The sequence below is a fragment of the Mya arenaria genome, chromosome 11 (assembly GCF_026914265.1).
Source record: "Mya arenaria isolate MELC-2E11 chromosome 11, ASM2691426v1".
In the NCBI taxonomy this organism is placed as follows: Eukaryota; Metazoa; Mollusca; class Bivalvia; order Myida; family Myidae; genus Mya; species Mya arenaria.
In genome coordinates, this window is record NC_069132.1 from 41,088,924 (window position 1) to 41,108,917 (window position 19,994).

At 35.9% G+C, this 19,994-nt stretch overlaps 1 protein-coding gene across 1 annotated transcript; it reads right to left on the bottom strand.

Moving 5' to 3' along the window:
* Positions 1-2,407: 2,407 nt before the first annotated feature.
* LOC128209523 (uncharacterized) lies at positions 2,408-4,028 on the bottom strand. The gene is made up of 2 exons (XM_052913576.1): positions 3,638-4,028; positions 2,408-2,573 (listed from the first exon to the last, which is right to left on the bottom strand). Exons 1-2 carry the CDS (start codon positions 3,980-3,982, stop codon positions 2,553-2,555), a joined length of 366 nt encoding a protein of 121 aa, XP_052769536.1. The 5' UTR covers positions 3,983-4,028; the 3' UTR covers positions 2,408-2,552.
* Between the last annotated feature and the right edge of the window lie 15,966 nt (positions 4,029-19,994).

Consider the following 19,994-nt stretch of genomic DNA (forward strand, 5'->3'; position numbering starts at 1 on the left):
ATTTTTATGGTGGTGTAAATGCCTCAGACACTCCAAATTTATGCCACTTTTATTTAAGTTTTGTTCCTTTTACAGTAAAACTGGTATTACAGTTACATTTGGTTTGATTGGTCTTCCAAACAAATTCCGTGGAATGCCAGTTACAAAATTAATACTGACTGCTTTTAGTTGTAGGTTTCAGAATTAGAGCTTAAATGTGCCAGTTAATAATTGGTTTCTATGGAAATACATTCGAATATTATCCATTAAATTTCTCTTTTTATAATACATATGGTCAAGCATAAAGATAATTTAATGCAAATCATCATTTTCTGGCTTTTTTATATCTAACTTCTTTAAAAATAGATGTTTGTCAAACATTTTGCCTCCTATACGCAGCTTTGTCATAACATATGGAAGATTGAATATAGGTGTTTAAAGGAAAGGTATTAATTATTAGTGGTTGCACAAAATGTTCATGAAATTGAAGACAAACATTTCAATCTGCGGTCACCGACTTTATAAAACTGTAAATCAAAACCAAGATTATTGACCTACTTGACCTCAAAATCAATAATTCATATGCTGGTAGAGGGCAACCTACCACAGTGACTGAAGTTTTATGGTCCCCGGTCAAAACGACCTAGACTTTTTATTTACATACGAACTATACAAAAGTCTAATGCTCAATGGCATCCTAACGGTGGTGATTGATGGTCAAACTGTTATTGAGTTATTTTGCGGAGAAAATTTTCATAAGACTAATGACCGTGACCTTTGACTTACTGACTCCAAGAACGATGGGTGTCATCTTCTGGTTAAGGAATACCTACCGTTTAAGTTTGATGGTGACAGCTGGGGTAATTTTGCAAACAAGTTTGCATAATACGTTGTCCATGAACTTGACCTCAATGGATCACAACTTTTTTAAAGACTGCTTATCATGACATTGACCGACTGTTCTTAAAATCAACAGGGGTTATCAGCTGATCAATAGCAAACTACCTCTAAAATTTCATAATCCTTAGTCTTGACATTCCTGAGTCTTTGTGCGGACTGTTTTCATAATTCTGTTGACCATGACTTTTGAATTGCACTCTTTAAAAACAATAGCGGTCACCTATTGGTGAAGAGCAACCTACCACATAAGTTTGATGGTTCTATGAGAAACCAATTTAGGGTCACATTTCAACCAATGATTTAGATTATGGTTTAATTCATATAATTTCTTTTAGCTTGACTCGATCTTGACGAGTGATTACAGCTTATCGAGTCACGCTCGAGTCTGTTTCCTGGGAAGAAACCAGTACCTATACCACTATATAAAACTCGCACCATTTTAAGACAATATTTTCATAAGACAAATGACTGTGACCTTTGACCTATTGACCAATAAAACAATAGAGGTCATTTACTGGTCAATGGTATTCTACTTCTGAAGTTTCATGGCACTAGGTCTATTTAAACCGTTCTTCAGCCACACTGAGAACAGTGCTTGGTTTGATCAAACGACTTATATTAGCAAAGAATATGCTACTTTTCCCAAAAATGCAATGAATACATATAACAAAACAAAGACAAAGATTTGTGTTAATTTTTTACTTTTGTCAATGAAAGCATGATACATTTGGGTTATTCGTATTCACATTGAAATATAAAGAATGACATATTTCATTTCATTTTGACGACGCCAAATAATGGTAAGTATTGTATAACAACAATGTAAATCTGAGTTAAAAATGGTACACATTTATATGTTTTTAAAAGTGTTACAGCAGTGAAAAGGTTTTGATCAAAACTCCCACATAAACCAAATAACATAATTCCAACTTTGTCTCTTTTCGCTCATTTTTGGCATCTCTAGTTAATGGCACTCTGTGAAAGTCTCCGCATATGCCAGCTGGCTGCATTGTTTCTCGGCTGAATAAACAACGACATACTATATACGCACTTGGCCGAATTCGGCTTTTTTTCTAATTCATAGCAATGTGCAAGAACATTTAAGTATGTCTCTCGGTGGCCACTACATTGATAGGATGGATGGAATAAATGACAGGTAAGTTTTTGTAGGGCAACACGCTTCCTTTCAGCTTGGTTCAGCTGTTTGTATGTGAGGTATTGAAGGTAGTAGAGAAATGGCAAACTGTCTATTGCTATTGTTTCCATCCACATATGTCCAAGAGTTCTCTGAGCGTTTTCATCAGTGTCCATTGTCCTAGAAAGCTCACACAACAAGTGCTCTGGAACACAAAATCGTTCATGGATAGTAAATGTGACGCAGTGAACAAAGGTGCTTCTGAATATATCAGATATGTCCATATTTATAGTTTTGTCCGCAAACTCATCACTCAAACTAGTAAACATTGCTTTGCAAGTGCATAAGTGTATCACATAACTTCCAAGGAGACTTTCACAATAACTCATTATTTGTGCTGCCGACACATACTGCCCTGTGCAATACAACATGGATGCAAATTTCAGTCTACTTGATAGAAGATCAGAGTCAATGGATATCTCGTACAGATTGACAATATCTGTAGAAAGTGGCCGACTGAGTCGTATGCACTCTGAAGCTAGTGTGGAGGCAAGTGTGCCTGCAAGAAAAGGAATCGGAAGTGATTTTGTCCATTGTTGAATGCCGTTGTCAGTTTCTGTAAGATCTAACGGAGCCGTTAATTTGGTTAATATGTTTATCAAAAAACTAGAAATACATGCGGCTAAATTTAAACTAAGCTATCTATTTGTGTTAAACGTCGCCTCGGCGCACATAACAATTTTCTACCAACTGTTTCCATACTGAATTCAACATTTGGTTTCTAGTCATCATTGTGAGAGTTTGTGTAGAATCCAATATATTAATCAGTCTTGAACCTAGATCATCCATTTCTATGCTAAAGACGATTTGAAGACTTTCATCAATATAGTCTTGAAATGTTTCGAGTAAATTACGTCGTTCATCTTTGTTTAGTTTCCCAACAAACAAATTCACTCCAGAGGTGGTAAAGTGTGGACAGTATCCTAACTTGAGCCATCTGCACAAAGTTGTCAGACAGTAGATGGCACATTGTATAATTTGGTCTTCTCTCCACATCTCTGGTGGGTAGCTCTCTATTGTAAACATCATGGCCGTTTTAAGATGAAACGTGCTGAGCCTATCACCAACAATGGGTTTGATAAATGTTTTTCTGATCATTTTTATCAAAGTATAAACTTTCATCTGGGTCGGGGTAAAGTCAAACACAAGCAGTCTTTCCATCAGTGAGGTGGAAAACCTCCATTCTATTTTTTTATTTTCACTCTCAGGGTATCCCTGTGGCACAAGAAAAGAAGGACACATTCTTGCTTTTGTCAAAGTCTCAGGCTTTGGCCAGTGTCCAGGGCGCGGTCTGCTAAACATGAACTGGCACTCTTCAGTTAGTGTTGCACAGCGTAATGCAGCTACATAATCTTGCATTTCATTAGCGCTTCTTGAAGGCCCATGAATTATAAGTTTACCATAAGCTTTGAAAAGTGTTGTCCAAGTACTATCCATATATGTATTTTTAAGAAACAACCTCCCTTCATTGTCCCTCTCAAAAGAAGAAAGGTAAGTCATAGGCAATGGGATGTCTGATCCACAAATTGACGTCAGAGGCAGCGGGATATCTTGTCTAAGTACCTGGATGTAGCAGTGCTGGGGCGGGATTCGCTCATTCTTAAAAACAAGATGGTTGATCTTCTGAGGCTGCCATTCACTCCAGTCTTGAATCACACAACATTCGTCTGTATAAGCTAACATGTCAACATCCGAGGTCATCCCAGGGGTTGTTGACCCCTCACTCTGACTACCAAAGTGATGAAAAAAGGCGTCTACACCTAGTATATTACAAAAGGCTGTATCACACAATGTCTCTGCCATCAGCCACATTTTCCTCCTTTTGGTAATCATCCACTCACTGACGCCTATGTCCTCCAACACGCGAGAGAGTCGCAGTGACGTCAACTGGCAAGTCTCCCTGTCCATGGTGGATTACAGTTTGAACTGAATTCTCACGATCTAAGCTTTCTTATTGTACGACAATTTCCTGTAAACTAAAGAAATTTCCTGTGTTACGTAGTAGGAAAGTCACTACACACAGTACATCACATTATGAGGTTTGGTTAACTTTAGTTATATTTTAGAAAAATTATCGATGTTGATGTCATTTAAACATCCATTCCACTATAGTATTAATAGACTAGGAGATTAGTATGGCTCCCTTTTTGAGTATTTATAATTAGACTGCATTTTCTCTGGAAGAGTTTACAAAATTCTTTCTTTTATTTTCCATGTATAAAAAAATGTTGATTTTAAAATTTGATGTTAAAAGGTTAAAACTATTAAAACCATCAGTTACAAAACTTGAGAGGTTGTGCTAATTCTATGAAGGATTTAAATATTTTCTATTCAATGCCAATTAAGCATTTCTACATTGAAAATCAGCAATACTCATTTGGCCATTTACTTCAGCCCAATAAATATTTTTGAAAAATAAAACTGTATCTGTATAATATATACTCCTGTCGTTATCAAAGAATTAAACTAAAACAACCCGGCAAAATAAAATATTTTTACGAAGAAACAGAGAGTGGAATTAACTTATTACATAAGAAATTTAAACAACTGAGCATTGGTTTTATTTTATCTTTAATACACTTAAAAACAAGACACCGATATACGTTAAACAAATAATTTAGGCCAGTATGAGGCTCCCTATTCTTCAAAGCTTCTGAAGTCCCTTAAAAAAGGATTAAACTAAGCTATCTATTTGTGTTGCAACTAAACTTTGCATAATAATTACCTGTTTAAGAGTTTTTAGACCTATTATAGAAATTATCTATGATAATCACAATAAATCATAATTCATTTATTAAAATTTAATTTAAGTATTATTTTGGCTATTTGAAATAAGCGACTTAATCCTGTTGTGCTCAAAAAGTTCAGACAGTCGATTTTGTTTGCGATTTATGATAAAAATTTCAGATTGAAGATATTTGAAATAACTTTGCACAAATGCCCACTTCTTTATTTTGGTATATTCTACCTCTACATCTCAACTCAAATTCAAGGGAATACTTTGATGTCTGAAAGCTTTTTTATGTGTGTATAATAGCGCCACAGAGTGAATATCTGCGGCAATTGTTTTGCATTGTTCTAAATACCAAGGGTTTCCACGAAAATCCCCTACATTGAAAACTACATACAGGCTGTGAGAAAATGTACAAAAAATTCCCCAAATCCTCTTAATGTTAATCATTTAAACTCCAAAAGATCTTCTAGAGCTTATGAATGAAATATCATTAATAACTAATTAATGTAAATTGAAGGACTGGTGATGTCTGTCTGGCCATTTCGTTTATCACGACGTTTTCCTTCCGGGTCAACTATCTCATCTTTGGCACTGGAGCTGTAATACAGGGAGACAACTCAAGCTGTCAATCAATGGGCATAACTCGGCAAATATTTCAGACTTAATATAAGACTTATAATTTATATCCTGTGTTTCCGATCCATAAACAGCCGACCTGAGGATATGCATGTTAGGCGGTAATGAGGCTTGCTGAGTGACCGGCCAAGCTGCGTGCCCAAGGTTCGGATTTTTCGATCTGGACCGGAAACTTATTTGATATTTTATTGCATATTTCAAAGCATAATTTTGTGAGAAAAAAAATATGTAAAAAATGTTGTTGTTTTTTAACCTTTCTCCAAAAGGGTGTGACGTTCTTACTGATGTCATAACACATAATCAATGTTGACGTCAAGTTTTTCCCTTTTTGGCGCTTTCTTGTGTACATCTTGTGATAGCAAAACTTCATTGTCGGAATGCTGTATTAATTTAAAATTCGGACATGGACTCTAATATATCAGTGAAAGAAGAACCGTAAACATTGTCTTTCTTTTTTACGTCAAAATTTGAAATCTGACTTAATTTTCAAAAATTGTCATCAAATACGAGTACCTTAACAATCGGTCCACACTTTTTGAATCAATATGAATGATAATATCCTGCTTGCATTGTTTATGAAAAGGCGCTTACAGTTTCTAAGAACTACTTATTGCTACTAAGAACTACTTATTGCTACTTAGAACTACTTATTGCTACTTAGAACTACTTAGAGATACAATGACAATGAAATGTAATAATGAGTATGAAAAATGATTCAGAAATGAAGTTTATTTTAAAGTTGTCTATGTAATTGCTATTTATTGAGAACCTTAATGACTGGCTGTTATACTTGGTAAAGCATTGTCATGTGATATACATGTGCACAATAACTTGAATTTAAAGGACCTGGAATGATAATAGTAGAACATGTCCCCCGCTAAATTGCAAAATATTTCATTATCTTGCAGAGATTTATAGTGTCTATATTATTTGAAACTCCTATGTCTGAGCCTTTGATATGAGTTAATATGATAAAATTAAGGATATGTTTTTTTTTTTACTTTTCGTGCGTGCAGTAGTATCAAAGCTCGGCCGAGCGCACTATGGATCTCAGCCAGACAGGGTTTGGCTTGAAAAGCACGTGCAGACTGGAAAATACTCATTTTTACCAAAATGTAATGAAAAGAAATGCAGTAAAACACTATGGCAAATCAAGCATGCAGAGAATTAAGTGTTTCATCTGCCTTTGTTCAATTTGAACATTTATTTCACATGTATAATTCTAATAAATCCTGCTTTATATTGCATATCAACCGGTCCGTAAGACACATTATAACTGTTACAGTACTGTATAAACAATTGTGTAAAATGAAATAAACTGAAATGACATTTCTAACTACAAACACAATTTTCTTAATTCTTTGCGGACAAATAATGATTTGTTTTAGTATTTATAAAAAAACGGGCCGTTTGAAACAGTTTGTATAAATGCAGGTAAAAAAGTCGGGACGAAGGCCATGGTTGCTATGGAAATACAAGGAAGGTAATTGTGATAAATCGTCAGGAAAATGGTGCCCCAAAGTCATTCCCTTTAAAGAGAGATGTTTGGAAGAAATTTAAATACATTGAAAACAATCATTAATTTATGCCATTTTTGGTCAACTTGCAACACGCTAACCTTGGCAATAACACTAAAACAGGTTGAGATATTGAAACGAAACTTGGTACACATGTTGCCAAATAGAGTACACACATGTATAGCGAGGCCTATAACTCCGACACCTGTTTATGTATATAATGACTGTTTACTCTTGTCATATAAAACATACTTATTAAAAGCAGAATACCTGTCTGTTGATAGGTATGAGTACTAAGATTTAACAACGAAACGGACTATACATGTGCGTCGATCTCTGTGACAGTTATAGTCGTGTTATGTAGTAGAGCATAGAACACAGACATAATGTTAACCTGGTTTCAGCTACCCTGTTTCTTTAATGTGCGCATAGCACTGCCAGACGGAATCAATGTTTAACGCCCCTCCCGGAATATAGTATTTTTTATTAAAGTGAGCCGGTGGATCCAACCTACGACCTCTGGGATAAAAGTCAATGGTCTTACCACTAGACAGGGGATCCACCTACTGTCTACTATCTAAGTTAAAAAAAACAACAACTGCATACCTGCTTGGGGGCTTATTTGCAGTAGCAGAAGCTTTTAACAACTACGGTGATTGTCTTCATTCGGGAGATCGCACTCTTGACCTGGCCCCAATATCACGAAAATACTTAAGTCAAATCTCAAACTCAGTCTGAACTCATTTCACCATATAAAAGCAAAATATTCTTCAAAATCTTGCATGTTTTATACTTTTTGAAAACGTATTTTCTCATAGAATGTGTTGATAAAAAGATTTTTTCAATATTTCAAAGAAAACTAATTCTAGAGCAAAACATTTACTTGAGTATTTTATAAAGAATACATAATTGTACTCAAATACTTTTTTGGTTGTATAATATAAATATTCTATGATAGAATGCGCTTATAAAACTGTAAAAACATTTATGATTTTTTATAAATTTTAATGCTATGTGATAAAATTTGTTGAGACTGAGTTTAAGATGTGACTTAAGTATTTTTGTGATATTGGGGCCTGGCCTGTAACTATGACACTATAGACCCTTGAACCGCTTAAGCACCAATCGTCTTTGCTTTTGAAGTAGCGGATCTAGGTGTCGTCATTATTGATACCGTTTTCTTTTCTGGGCTGCAACCGTTGGTGTTGCTCTGGCAGCTATATCCTTGGCAGTCGATGGTTTGGCTTTAGTAAGAAAGATTTTTGTGCATAATTGCATTGTATAGCATATTAGTTTTTAATATCACAAAACAAAAAATCATGGTCAAGAATAGTTAAAAACAATACTTTGTGAACTTTACGCCGATGTTCCATGCATTGAAGGGAGTCACAGGGTTCATACCTGCTTCTTAAGCCCCTGTGTTTTACTAATTTTAAGCCTAAGATTGTAGTTAAACAGATTTGTACTTGGTAAATATAGTAATATATTAATTTACCCACTTCAAAATAATCCAACGTAACCTACAATGTAACTATTTTAAAACGAGCGCCGCAGAGGAAACGCTAACGCCAGTCAGTTTCTTTTTAATAATCGAAAAAGGGACATAACTATATAATGCTTTATGTCAGAGTTATGGGGCTTGTTATTTATATGTGTATTGTCTCTTGTATCATCTCTAACAGGCTCCAAATTAAATATATTACGCAAAGTAAAAGTTATGGCCAAGGTTAAAGTTTTAGCATGGTGACGACAATGACGCCATGGCTATCACAATAACCATTTTTTTCCATTAAAAATGGCTGAGCTTAAAATTGTGAACAAAGTGTGCCCTTCCTCGCTGCTGGTTTGGTTGCTGCTAACCCAGATTAAGGGATTATGGGTTCCATGAATTGAAGTGAGTCACAGGGTTCATACCTGCTCCCCTTGGTTTTGACTCATTTTAAGAGCCTAAGATTTTAGTTAAACATATTTGTACTTGGTTAATATAGTAATATATTAATTTACCCACTTCAAAGGAGTCCCAAGTAAGCTCCTAATTAAATTGATTTTACAGTTTAAAACTTATGGCCAAGGTTCAAGTTTTAGCATGGTGACGACGATGACGCCAGTGCTACCACAATAACTTTTTTTCAATTTAAAAAGGCTGAGCTAAAAGAAAATCCAAAAAGTGTACTCTTTGTCACTGCTGGTTTGGTTGCTGCTGACCCAGATTAAGGGATTATGGGTTTGGTTGCTGCTGACCCAGGTTTAGGGGTCATGGGTTTGGTTGCTGCTGACACAGGTTTAGGAGTCATTGGTTTGGTTGCTACTGACCAAGGTTTAGGGGTTAAGGGTTTGGTTGCCGCTGACCCAGGTTAAGGAGTCATTGGTTTGGTTGCTGCTGACCCAGATTTAGGGGTCATGGGTTTGGTTGCTGCTGACCCAGGTTTAGGAGTCATGGGTTTTGTTGCTGTTGACCCAGGTTAAGGAGCCATTGGTTTAGTTGCTGCTGACCCAGGTTTAGGGGTCAAGGGCTTTGTTGCTGCTTACCCAGGTTAATGGGTCATAGGTTTGATTGCTTCTGAACCAGGTTTAGGAGTCATGGGTTTGGTTGCTGCTGACCCAGGTTTAGCAATCAAGGCTTGGTTGCTGCTGACCCAGGTCTTGGTTGCTGCTGTCCAAGGTCTTGGAGTGAAGGCTTGGTTGCTGCTGACCCAGGTCTTGGTTGCTGCTGACCCAGGTCTAGAAGTCAAGGCTTGGTTGCTGCTGACCAATGTCGTTTTTTGCTGCTGATCCAGCTCTAGGAGTCAAGGCTTGGTTGCTGCTGACCCAGGTTTTGGTTGCTGCTGACCCAGGTCTAGGAGTGAAGGGCTTGGTTGTTTTAGGAGTAACAAAACGAGGGGGAGCAGCCTTAGATTTCACATTCACATCAACATTTGCTTGCTTCCGTTTTACAACTTTCTATAAGAAACGCTAACTTAAGAGAACTGACCCTTTTTAAGAACATTCGCATAAACATGGGTCTTTGTTATTTAATTTCTACAAGACATCTTTGAACAAAAACACTTTGCTTCAACAAAATATTAAATGTAATTTGTTAGCACTCTTTAATTGCTAAATCCATGAGATTTTTTGAACTCAAATAAAATATTTGTATCCAAGTTTAATATAATTTTATTAATGTTTTCAGAAATCAATCTGGAAAAGTTCAAGCTGATTATATTAGGTGTTATATATAGCCTAATTACATTTAGACCAAGATATGTAGCAAGTATGCATGATATTAGGCTGACGTAAAAATTGAATGTATGTTTTGACGTGTATTTGCATGGAGAATACTATTTTGAAGTCTTCAAATAAAATATCCCGTTTGTCCTTGTATCCGCAAAATTTATTTATCTAAAATTAGATGTCTTTATATTTAAAAAAATCAATATTTTTGTTCACTATAGCGTTATTTGCGGCGACGTCAGCAACACCTTGTGCAGACAACAACTTAGGTAATTATTATTCGATCATGATGAAACATGATGAGAATCTTTATGTGCATAATGTCTCTGTCAAGTTTGATCATGGAATAAGTTACCTCTGTAACTCCAGAGGTATGCCCCTTCTACGTTAAAATGTAAGATGTTTATGTCTTGTACAGACAATAACTTAAGTATTTAGTATCCAATCATGATGAAACTTGGTGACATTGGTTGTAGACATAATGACTTGAATGATTTAGATTGCTGTGTAAATCGCCTCAGTCACTCCAGATTTATGCCACCTGAATGTTAAGAATATGTTTATGTCTTCTGCAGCAATAACTAAAGTATTTTTATCTATTCATGATGAAACATGGTGACAGTGTTTATGGACATGCCTTGATTAAAATTGATCGTGAGGTAAAACACCTTAATAAATCAAATAAAAAAAATCATCTTTTACATCAGATAACTGTTTGCTTACTTACTACTAAAGGGTATGATAATAGGACGAAGTTCTCATTTTAAAGATTTGCTCAATAAATTGGTATTACAATTACAATTGGTTTGACTATAGCGTGTGCTCCAAAACAAATTATGTGGAAATTTAGTTTGAAATACAAATCAATGTTATATTTTGGTTTCAAAGTCAAAGCATGGAAGTGGCAATTAAACGTCTGGTTGCTATGGAAACACATTCGATTAGTATCCATTAAATTACTCATTTTCAAAATACATATTTGTCGCGCATGAAGTTAATTTAACACAAAACAACATTTTCTGGAAGTGAAGATTGAAATTATAAACTGTAGTCAATTTTTTTATTAGACTGTTGATCGAGACCATGATTATTGCAAAACTGACCTCAACATCAATGACTCAAATGCTGGTACAAGGCAACTTACCACAGTGACTGAAGTCTGATGGTCCCAAGTCAAACCCTTCCTGTGTTATGCCAAAATTAATACTTTTAACCTTGAATTTTAACTTACATGCCTAAAAACAATAGGGGTCTTTTAATGGCCAAGGGCATCCGATCACTGGAGTTTGAAGATCCTAGGTTAACTGTTCTCAAGTTATTATTAGACACAAAGTTTTCATAAGACTGTTGGCCGATACCTTGACCTTTGTCATACTGACCCAGAAACAATGACAGCCATTTATTGTTCGGGGTCAATCTACCACCGATAGTTGATATCCTAGGTCCAACTGTTCTCAAGTTATTAGCAGACACATTGTTCATATGTCTGTTGACCTTTGGTTACCTACTATCCCTCAAAACAATATATGTCAAAAGTTGGTTCGGTGCAACCTGCCACTTAAGCGTGATGGTTCTAGGTCGAACAATTCCGAGTGATAACGTTTTTAATAAGATCGTGACCTTCAGTCTACTGACCAAAATACAATAGGGGTCATCTTCTCATAAGGAGCAACTTACCACCTAAAGTTGAAGGTCATAGATCAAATAGTTCTTGGGTAAATACGTCTTCGTCAGATTGTTTACAGTGACCGTAACCTTTGAAATACTGACCCCGTAACAATAAAATGCATCATCCGCTCCAGGGCATCCTCTCACTGAATTTGACGATCTGGGGAAAAATGTTCTTTTAGGACAAAATTAGGTAAGACTGCTGGCTGTGACCTTGAGCTACTTATCCCCAGAAAAATAATGGTCATCTTCTTGTATAAAACAATATTCTATTGACGTTTAATGGTACTATATGAAACTGTTTTTAAATTATTGTGCAGATTGTTTTATAAGATTGCTGTTAATGAAATAGATCTGTGAACTTCTCATTAAAAAAAAAATAAAGTGGTCATCTACTGGTCATTTGCAACCTATCTCTTAAGTTTGATTATCCTGGGTCAAACTAGTTTCAAGTTATTGCGCGATCAAACTGCTATAAGACCGTTGACCATGACCGTTGAGATACTGACTCTAAAACAACGGGTTAATGGCTACCTTCAACTTTAGTTTGATGGTACAAGGTCAGACCCTTCTTTGGTTATTGTGCAGAACAGTTTTCATATGACTGTTGTCCATGATCTTTGAACAACTGATCTCACAACAATAGGGTTTACAGTTGGTCTAGGGTAGTTTCGAGTACGTTCCATTGTCCTAAGTCAATGGTTCTGAAGTTATTGTGTTGACTAAGTTTTTACAAGACTGTTGGCCAAGACCTTGACGTACTGACCTCCAAAACATCAAGGGTTTTCAGCTGATCAAGAGCAAACTGTCACTTTTCATGGTCCTAGCTATTACTGATCTGGAGATTTTGTGCGGACACTTTTCATAATTTTTTTGGCCATGACCTTTTACTTACTGTCATCAAAAACAATATCGTTCACTTACTGGTTCAGGGCAACCTTATTCTGAAGTTAAATGGTCCTAGGTGACACCGTTTAAGAGCTGTTTTGCGGACAACGTTTAAGTTTATAGTTAAGTGTATACTAATTTCCTTCAGCTCGTTTGTGACGAAAACTAACACAGCTTATAGAGTCAAGCAGGAATCCGTGTTTTGGTAGACATTAATACTGGTGTCCGTTTTGAGAGACCATGTGAGCTCTGGTGGAGATTGAACCCACAATATATTGGATGACTACAACCAATCTCACCGTCTTGAGAAATGTTTTCATAAGACTGATGATTGTGACCTTTCACCTACTGACCTTAAAAACAATAGAGGTCATCTACTGGTCAAGGACAATCTACCGCTGAAGTTTCATGGTCCTGCGATTGAAGTGTTATTCAGTTACACTGAGGACAAGATTTGGTTTGATTGACCGTACGACCAACATAAGCAAACCCATATGCACATTTTCGCCAAAAAAAGCAATTACTAAACATAACAGAAAAATAAATAAAACAAAGACAAGGATATGTATTTATTTTTTACTTTTGTCAAGGAAAGCATAAAACAATTCACATCGAATTAAAATGAAAGACGATTTTCAAAACAGTTTGATGACTTCAAAATTGGTCAGAATGGTAAAACAACAATGACAGTGTATTAATCCAATTACAAAAATGGTACACATTATCTTGTTGTTTTTTAAATTGTTATAGCAGTGTAAAGGTTTTCATCAAAGCTCTCAGATATAACAGGTGGCAAAAGTCGAACGTTGTTTCTTTTTCGCGTTTGCTAATTTTTGACGTCTCTAGTAAATAGCATTCGATGAAAGTCTTCTAATATGCCCGTTTGCTGCATTGTTTCTTGACTGAATATTCAAAGAATCTATATAGCAGCACATTGCAAAAAAGGGCATGTTTTCCATTTCAAAGCAATGAGCAAGAACATTAAAGCATGTCTCTGGGTGGCCACCATATCGAAAGAGTGAACTTAAAGAGTAACACAAAAGTTTTTGAAAGGCAGCAAGTTTCCTTTCGCCTAGCTCTAGCTGTCTGTATGTGAGGTACTGAAGGTAGTAGAGAAATGGCACACTGTCTATTGCTATTGTACCCATCCATGCATTTTGATATAATCTCTGTTCGTTACCTTCACGGTTCATTGTTCTAGACAACTCATACACCAGGTGCTCCGGAACACAAAATCGTTCATGGATAGTAAATGATGTGCAGTAAACAAAGGTGCTTCTGAATATATCAAATATATCCATATTCATAGTTCTCTCCGCAAACTCATCACTTGGACTAGATAACATTGTTTTGCAAGTGCAGTAGTGTATCACATAACTTCCAATGAGACTTTCACAATATCTCAGTAGTTGTGCTGTCGAATCATATTGCCCCCTACAATACAACATGGATGCCAAGGAGACTTTCACAATATCTCAGTATTTGTGCTGTCGACTCATATTGCCCTCTACAATACAACATGGATGCAAATTTCAGCCTATTCGATAGAAGATCAGAGTGAATGGACATTTCGTACAGATTGACAATATCTGGTGAAAGTGGCCGACCCAGTCCTATGCACTCTGAAGCTAGTGTGGAGGCAAGTGTGCCTGCGACAAAAGGAATCAAAAAAGACTTTGCCTCTTGTTGGAGGTTGTTATCAGTCTCTGAAAGATCTAACAGAGTCGTTAATTTGGTAATTAAGTTAATTAAAAATCTAGGAGTATATTCAGCTAAACTTTGATGTACTATCAATAGTTTTATAAAGTTTCCGTGGCAAACACAAGACAATCCTACCAAATATGTCCATTCTAAAATGGACATTTGTTTTCTAGTCGACACGGTGAGAGTTTGTGTAAAATCCAATGTTTTAATCAATCTTGATCCTAAATCATCCATTTCTATGTTAAATACAATTTGAAGGCTTTCATCAATATAGTCTTGAAATTCTGCAAGCACCCTACGTCTTTCATCTTTGTTTAGTTTCCCAACAAACAAATTCACCCCAGAGATGGTGAAGTGTGGAAAGTACCCTAGCTTGAGCCACCTGCAAAGAGTTGTCAGACAGTAGATGGCACATTGTATAATTTGGTCTTCTCTCCACATATCTGGTGGGTAGCTCTCTATTGTAAACATCATTGCCGTTTTAAGATGAAACGTACTGAGCCTATCACCGACTATGGGTTTGATTAATGATTTCCGGATCATTTTTAACAAAGTGTAAACTTTCATCTGGATAGTGGTAAAGTCAAACAATAAAAGTCTTTCCATCAGAGAGGTTGAAAACCTCCATTCTATATTTTTATTTTCACTCTCAGGGTATCCCTGTGGCACAAGAAAAGAAGGGCACATCCTTGCTTTGGCCAATGTCTCAGGTTTAGGCCAGTGTCCAGGGCGCGGTCTGCTAAACATAAACTGGCACTCTTCAGTTAGTGTTGCACAGCGAAATGCATTTACAATATCTACCTTTTCATCAAAGCTTCTTGAAGGCCCATTAATTATGAGTTTACTGTAACACGACATCCAACCATCTATAAATGTATTTTTAAGAAACAACCTCCCTTCACTGTCCTCAGAAAAGTCAGGCTTATGCAGTGAGTTGTCTATTCCAAAAGCCTGGATATAGCAGTGCTGGGGCGGAATTTGCTCATTCTTAAAAACAAGCAAGTTGATCTTCTGTGGCTGCCATCCACGCAAGTCTTGAAGCACAAAACATTCGTTTGTATAAGCTAACATGTCAACATCCGAGGTCATCCCAGGGGTTGTTGACCCCTCACTCTGACTACCAAAGTGATGAATAATGTTATCTGCACCTAGTATATGAGTAAAGGATGTAGCACACAATACCTCTGTCGTCAGCCACATTCTCCTCCTCTTGGTAATCATCCACTCACTGACGCCTATGTCCTCCAGCACGCGCGAGAGTCGCACTGACATCAATTGGCAAGTCTCCCTGTCCATGGTGGATTACAGTTTGAACTGAACGCTCACGATCATAGCTTTTTTATTATAGGAAAATTTCCTGCTTTAAGCAATTTCCTGTTTAACATATCATTATAGGATGAGGGTTGGTGTTTATATAATTATATAATGCAACTTTAGTTATATTTCATCGTTCTTGATGTCATTTAAAAAATGAACTGTAATTAAAGATATTCAGTTTCAACCATTTTTCTATTTTAAGTAATAGTGACCTTGACCCTAGAGGCCCCAAATGCAATCCCAAGAAAGGTATCCATAAACTCTTCCTAAATATCAAGTTTGGTCAAGATATGTCAACCCTAACTAAAGTTATTCACCTTGACCCTAGGGCCTTATTCGCAATCCCATGAAAAGTCTCAATAAACTCTTCCTATGTACCAAGCTTGGTCAAGATATGTGAACCCTGACTAGAGTTATTCAGTTTTAACCATTCTTCTATTTTTAATAAACGTGACCTTGACCCTAGGGACCCCAAACGCAATCCCATGAAAAGTCTCCATAAACTCTTCCTTTATACCAAGTTTGATCAAGATATGTGAACCCTGACTAAAGTTATTCAGTTTCAACTGTTTTCCTATTTTTAATAACAGTGACCTTGACCCTAGGGACCCCAAACGCAATCCCATGAAAGGTATTCATAAACTCTTCCTTTATACCAAGTTGGGTCAAGATATGTCAACCCTTACTAAAGTTATTCAGTTTCAACCGTTTTTCTATTTTTAGTAACAGGGACATTGATCCTAAGGACCCCAAACGCAATCCCATGAAAGGTGTCCATAAACTCTTTCTTTATACCAAGTTGGGTCAAGATATGTCAACCCTAACTAAAGTTATTCAGTTTCAACCGTTTTTCTATTTTTAGTTACAGTGACATTGATCCTAGGGACCCCAAACGCAATCCCATGAAAGGTGTCCATAAACTCTTTCTTTATACCAAGTTGGGTCAAAATATGTCAACCCTAACTAAAGTTATTCAGTTTCAACCAGTTTTCTATTTTTAGTAACAATGACCTTGACCTTAACTCTAGGGACCCAAAACCCAATCCCATGAAAGGTATCCATAAACTCTTCCTATAGACCAAGCTTGGTCAATATATGTCAACCCTTACTGAGATTATTCAGTTTCATAGGTGAGTTTGACGCCGCCCAGCCGAACAACTACGTTCGTCATTCTAATAACCGGGGTTTACTATGTGAAAACCTGGTTAATAAACTAGAAGGTTAGTATGGCTCCTGTTTAGGCCTACAATGAAATTAACAAAATTCTTTCTTTTACTTTCAATTTATAAAAATGTCATTTTTAGAATTTGATAAAGGTTAAACTATTAAAACCATCAGTTACAAAACTTGAAAAGTGGTACTTATTCTATGAAGGATTTAAATATTTTCTATTCAGTGCAAATTAAGCATTTCTACATTGCAAATCAGCAATACTCATTTGGCCATTTACTTCAACCCAATAAACATTTCTGAAAAAAACAACTGTATCTGTACAATAAATACTCCTGTCCTTTTCAAAGAATTAAACTAAAACAACCTGGCAGAATAAAATATTTTTACAAAGAGACGGACAGAAGGAATTAACTTATTACATAAGAAATTTAAACAAATGAGCCTTGGTTCTATTTTATCTTTAATACACTTGAAAACAAGACATCGAGATACGTTAAACAAATAATTTAGGCCAGTATGAGGCTCCAATTCTTTAAAGCTTCTGAAGTCCCTTAAAAAAAGATTAAACTAAGCTCACTATTTTTGTTGTTTCCATACTATGCCTTATCTTTTCTTCTTTAAGAGTTATTAGACTTAAAATATGATTTTTTTATGATAATGACAATAAACCATTATTCAGTTAACAAAATCAAATTAAAGTATTATTTTGGCTATTTGAAATAAACAACTTAAGCCTGTTGACCTCAAAAAGGTTCAGGAAATAGGGGCTGGATCATACCCTGTTCAGAGTACCATTTATCCATCAATTAGTGGCAATTTTAGGTACATGGCAAGAGCAAGAAAGGCCATTTTTTTCTTTATGTATTTATAGTAGTATGTCAGACTAGTGCTTTTCTCACCATATTGTGAATGAGGAAAGATGTAAATTTGATAAAGTCTCTTTGTTCTGGAAAACAACAACTCTTTCATACGAACGTGGTTTGATTTCAAAAATGGCCTTCCATAGAAACCATGCTTAATTTGTATTAAAGCATGTGAATTTCATGCAGTTGATTGTTATTGTTTATTTAACACACATGTGATTTTATTTATCCAATCCCGTTAAATTAACCTAGATATGTATTGTTCAATTCTAAACACTCAATTTTAGTGGCTATTTTTCAATGCTCTAATGAAACCAGAAGACAAGTAAGAAATCAGGGCTTACATTAAACCCCAAATTTCTTTGCTGTTAACACCAAAATAGAGATTTTTGTGTGAATTGTTTCACACATATGGTAGTTCTCATGGGTGACTTGAATGAGAATCATATTGTGGGTTTAAAGGTGGTTTATAAGCCTGCAACAAAGGGAAACATTGCTACTTTTAGTTATGGTAGATGAAGATGGCCGATATACTATTTGCCAAAATAGCTAATAGTCTGGGCATTTCAGAAGGGAGCGTCAATCATATTCTGACTGATTGTTTGAAACTAAAGAAGCGTTGTGCTCAGTCAGCCCCCTACATTTTGACATCAGACCAAAAGGCCAACTGTTTTGATTGTGCCAATTTCTTTTGGCAATTTTTCAGCGTCTCAATAGTTTACCAAAGGGAGACTGCTTAACAGCATTCAGGTCATGGATAGAAAGAATCCAAAAGAATGTCTCTGCACACGGGAAAAACTTTAAAGGTTTGATGTGAACAAATTTCCCATGCAGTGAACGTTTTGAACATTCAAATACCAGTGACAGAATTTATTGAATGCCCCTCATAGTGCAATCATGTGTGACAGAATTTATTGAATGCCCCTCATAGTGCAATCATGTGTGACAGAATTTATTGAATGCCCCTCATAGTGCAATCATGTGTGACAGAATTTATTGAATGCCCCTCATAGTGCAATCATGTGTGACAGAATTTATTGAATGCCCCTCATAGTGCAATCATGTGTGACAGAATTTATTGAATGCCCCTCATAGTGCAATCATGTGATGGTGATATCATCTTATTTTTTATATACAGCCTAAGGCTTAAGTAATATTCCTAGCAAAGCATGTGACCAGACATGCTTAACGCTCACATACTTATTTAACCTTAAAGTAATGTACATGTCAACATTTACTGAAATCTGTTTATCTGAATATACCAATTAACAGGAGCACGTTGGAATAAATGATATTTAGAATATAATTTACATTTTTAGCGGGCTTTACAAACGATGACTACTCTGAAACTGTGTAAGCGTAATCAAATTTGAAAAAGTACTTTTCTTGTCCGTTATAGTTTCTGCTCATTTAAAACACTACGGTCGGAGGTTAGACGGTCGTTTATATGTGCGATTGATGATACATGTTCCCAGATTGAGGAAATTTAGAATAACAAATGCTCACCTCTTTAATTTGGTATATTCTACCTACATCTCAATTCAAAATTTAGGAAAGACTTTGGTGTCTGTGTTTTTTTGCGTGAATCGTAATGCCGCGGAGTGAATATCCACGCTCGTCAAGGTTTTGTAGGACAAACAAGAGGCATTGCACACTAATTATTACAGCCAGAGTTATGGGCCTTGTTGTAAATGTGGGTACTGTCTCTGGCAACATGTGTACCAGGTTTCATTTGTACAGTGTTTCGCAATGTTCTAAATACCAAGGTTTTCCACAAAAATCCCTTACTTTGATAACTACATAAAGGCTATGAGAAAATGTCCAACCATTTTCCAAAACTCCCCTACATTGGTAACTGTATAAAGGCTATATGAAAATGTGCATTTTTTCTCTAAAAATTTCCTACTTTCATAACTGCATAGAGGCTATGGGAAAATGTCCATTTTTTTTAACAAGTCTCTTGCTTTGATAGCTGCATAAACAGTGTGTGTATACAACGTGATAAAATATGTCATAAATGTTACGTCGGAATGCAATATTTTGCTTCAAATAAAGACTTTAGACAAATTTAACTAAACTATTTATTCACCATTTTAAATGAAAAAAGCGAAGCCTACACCGCTTACAGAACCCCGCCTTTAGTCTTTTACTAGAGTTTGATTGAGAGTTTAGTTTCTGAAAACAATTCGACAAACCTTTTTACAAAACCA

Bases quoted from the DNA above. Each gene is read 5' to 3' on its own strand.
- LOC128209523 (XM_052913576.1), bottom strand. From the start codon at position 3,982: ATGGACAGGGAGACTTGCCAGTTGACGTCACTGCGACTCTCTCGCGTG. The intron at 2,574-3,637 runs GTACTTAGACAA...CTTTTCTTGCAG, and splicing joins CCCAGCACTGCTACATCCAG to GCACACTTGCCTCCACACTA.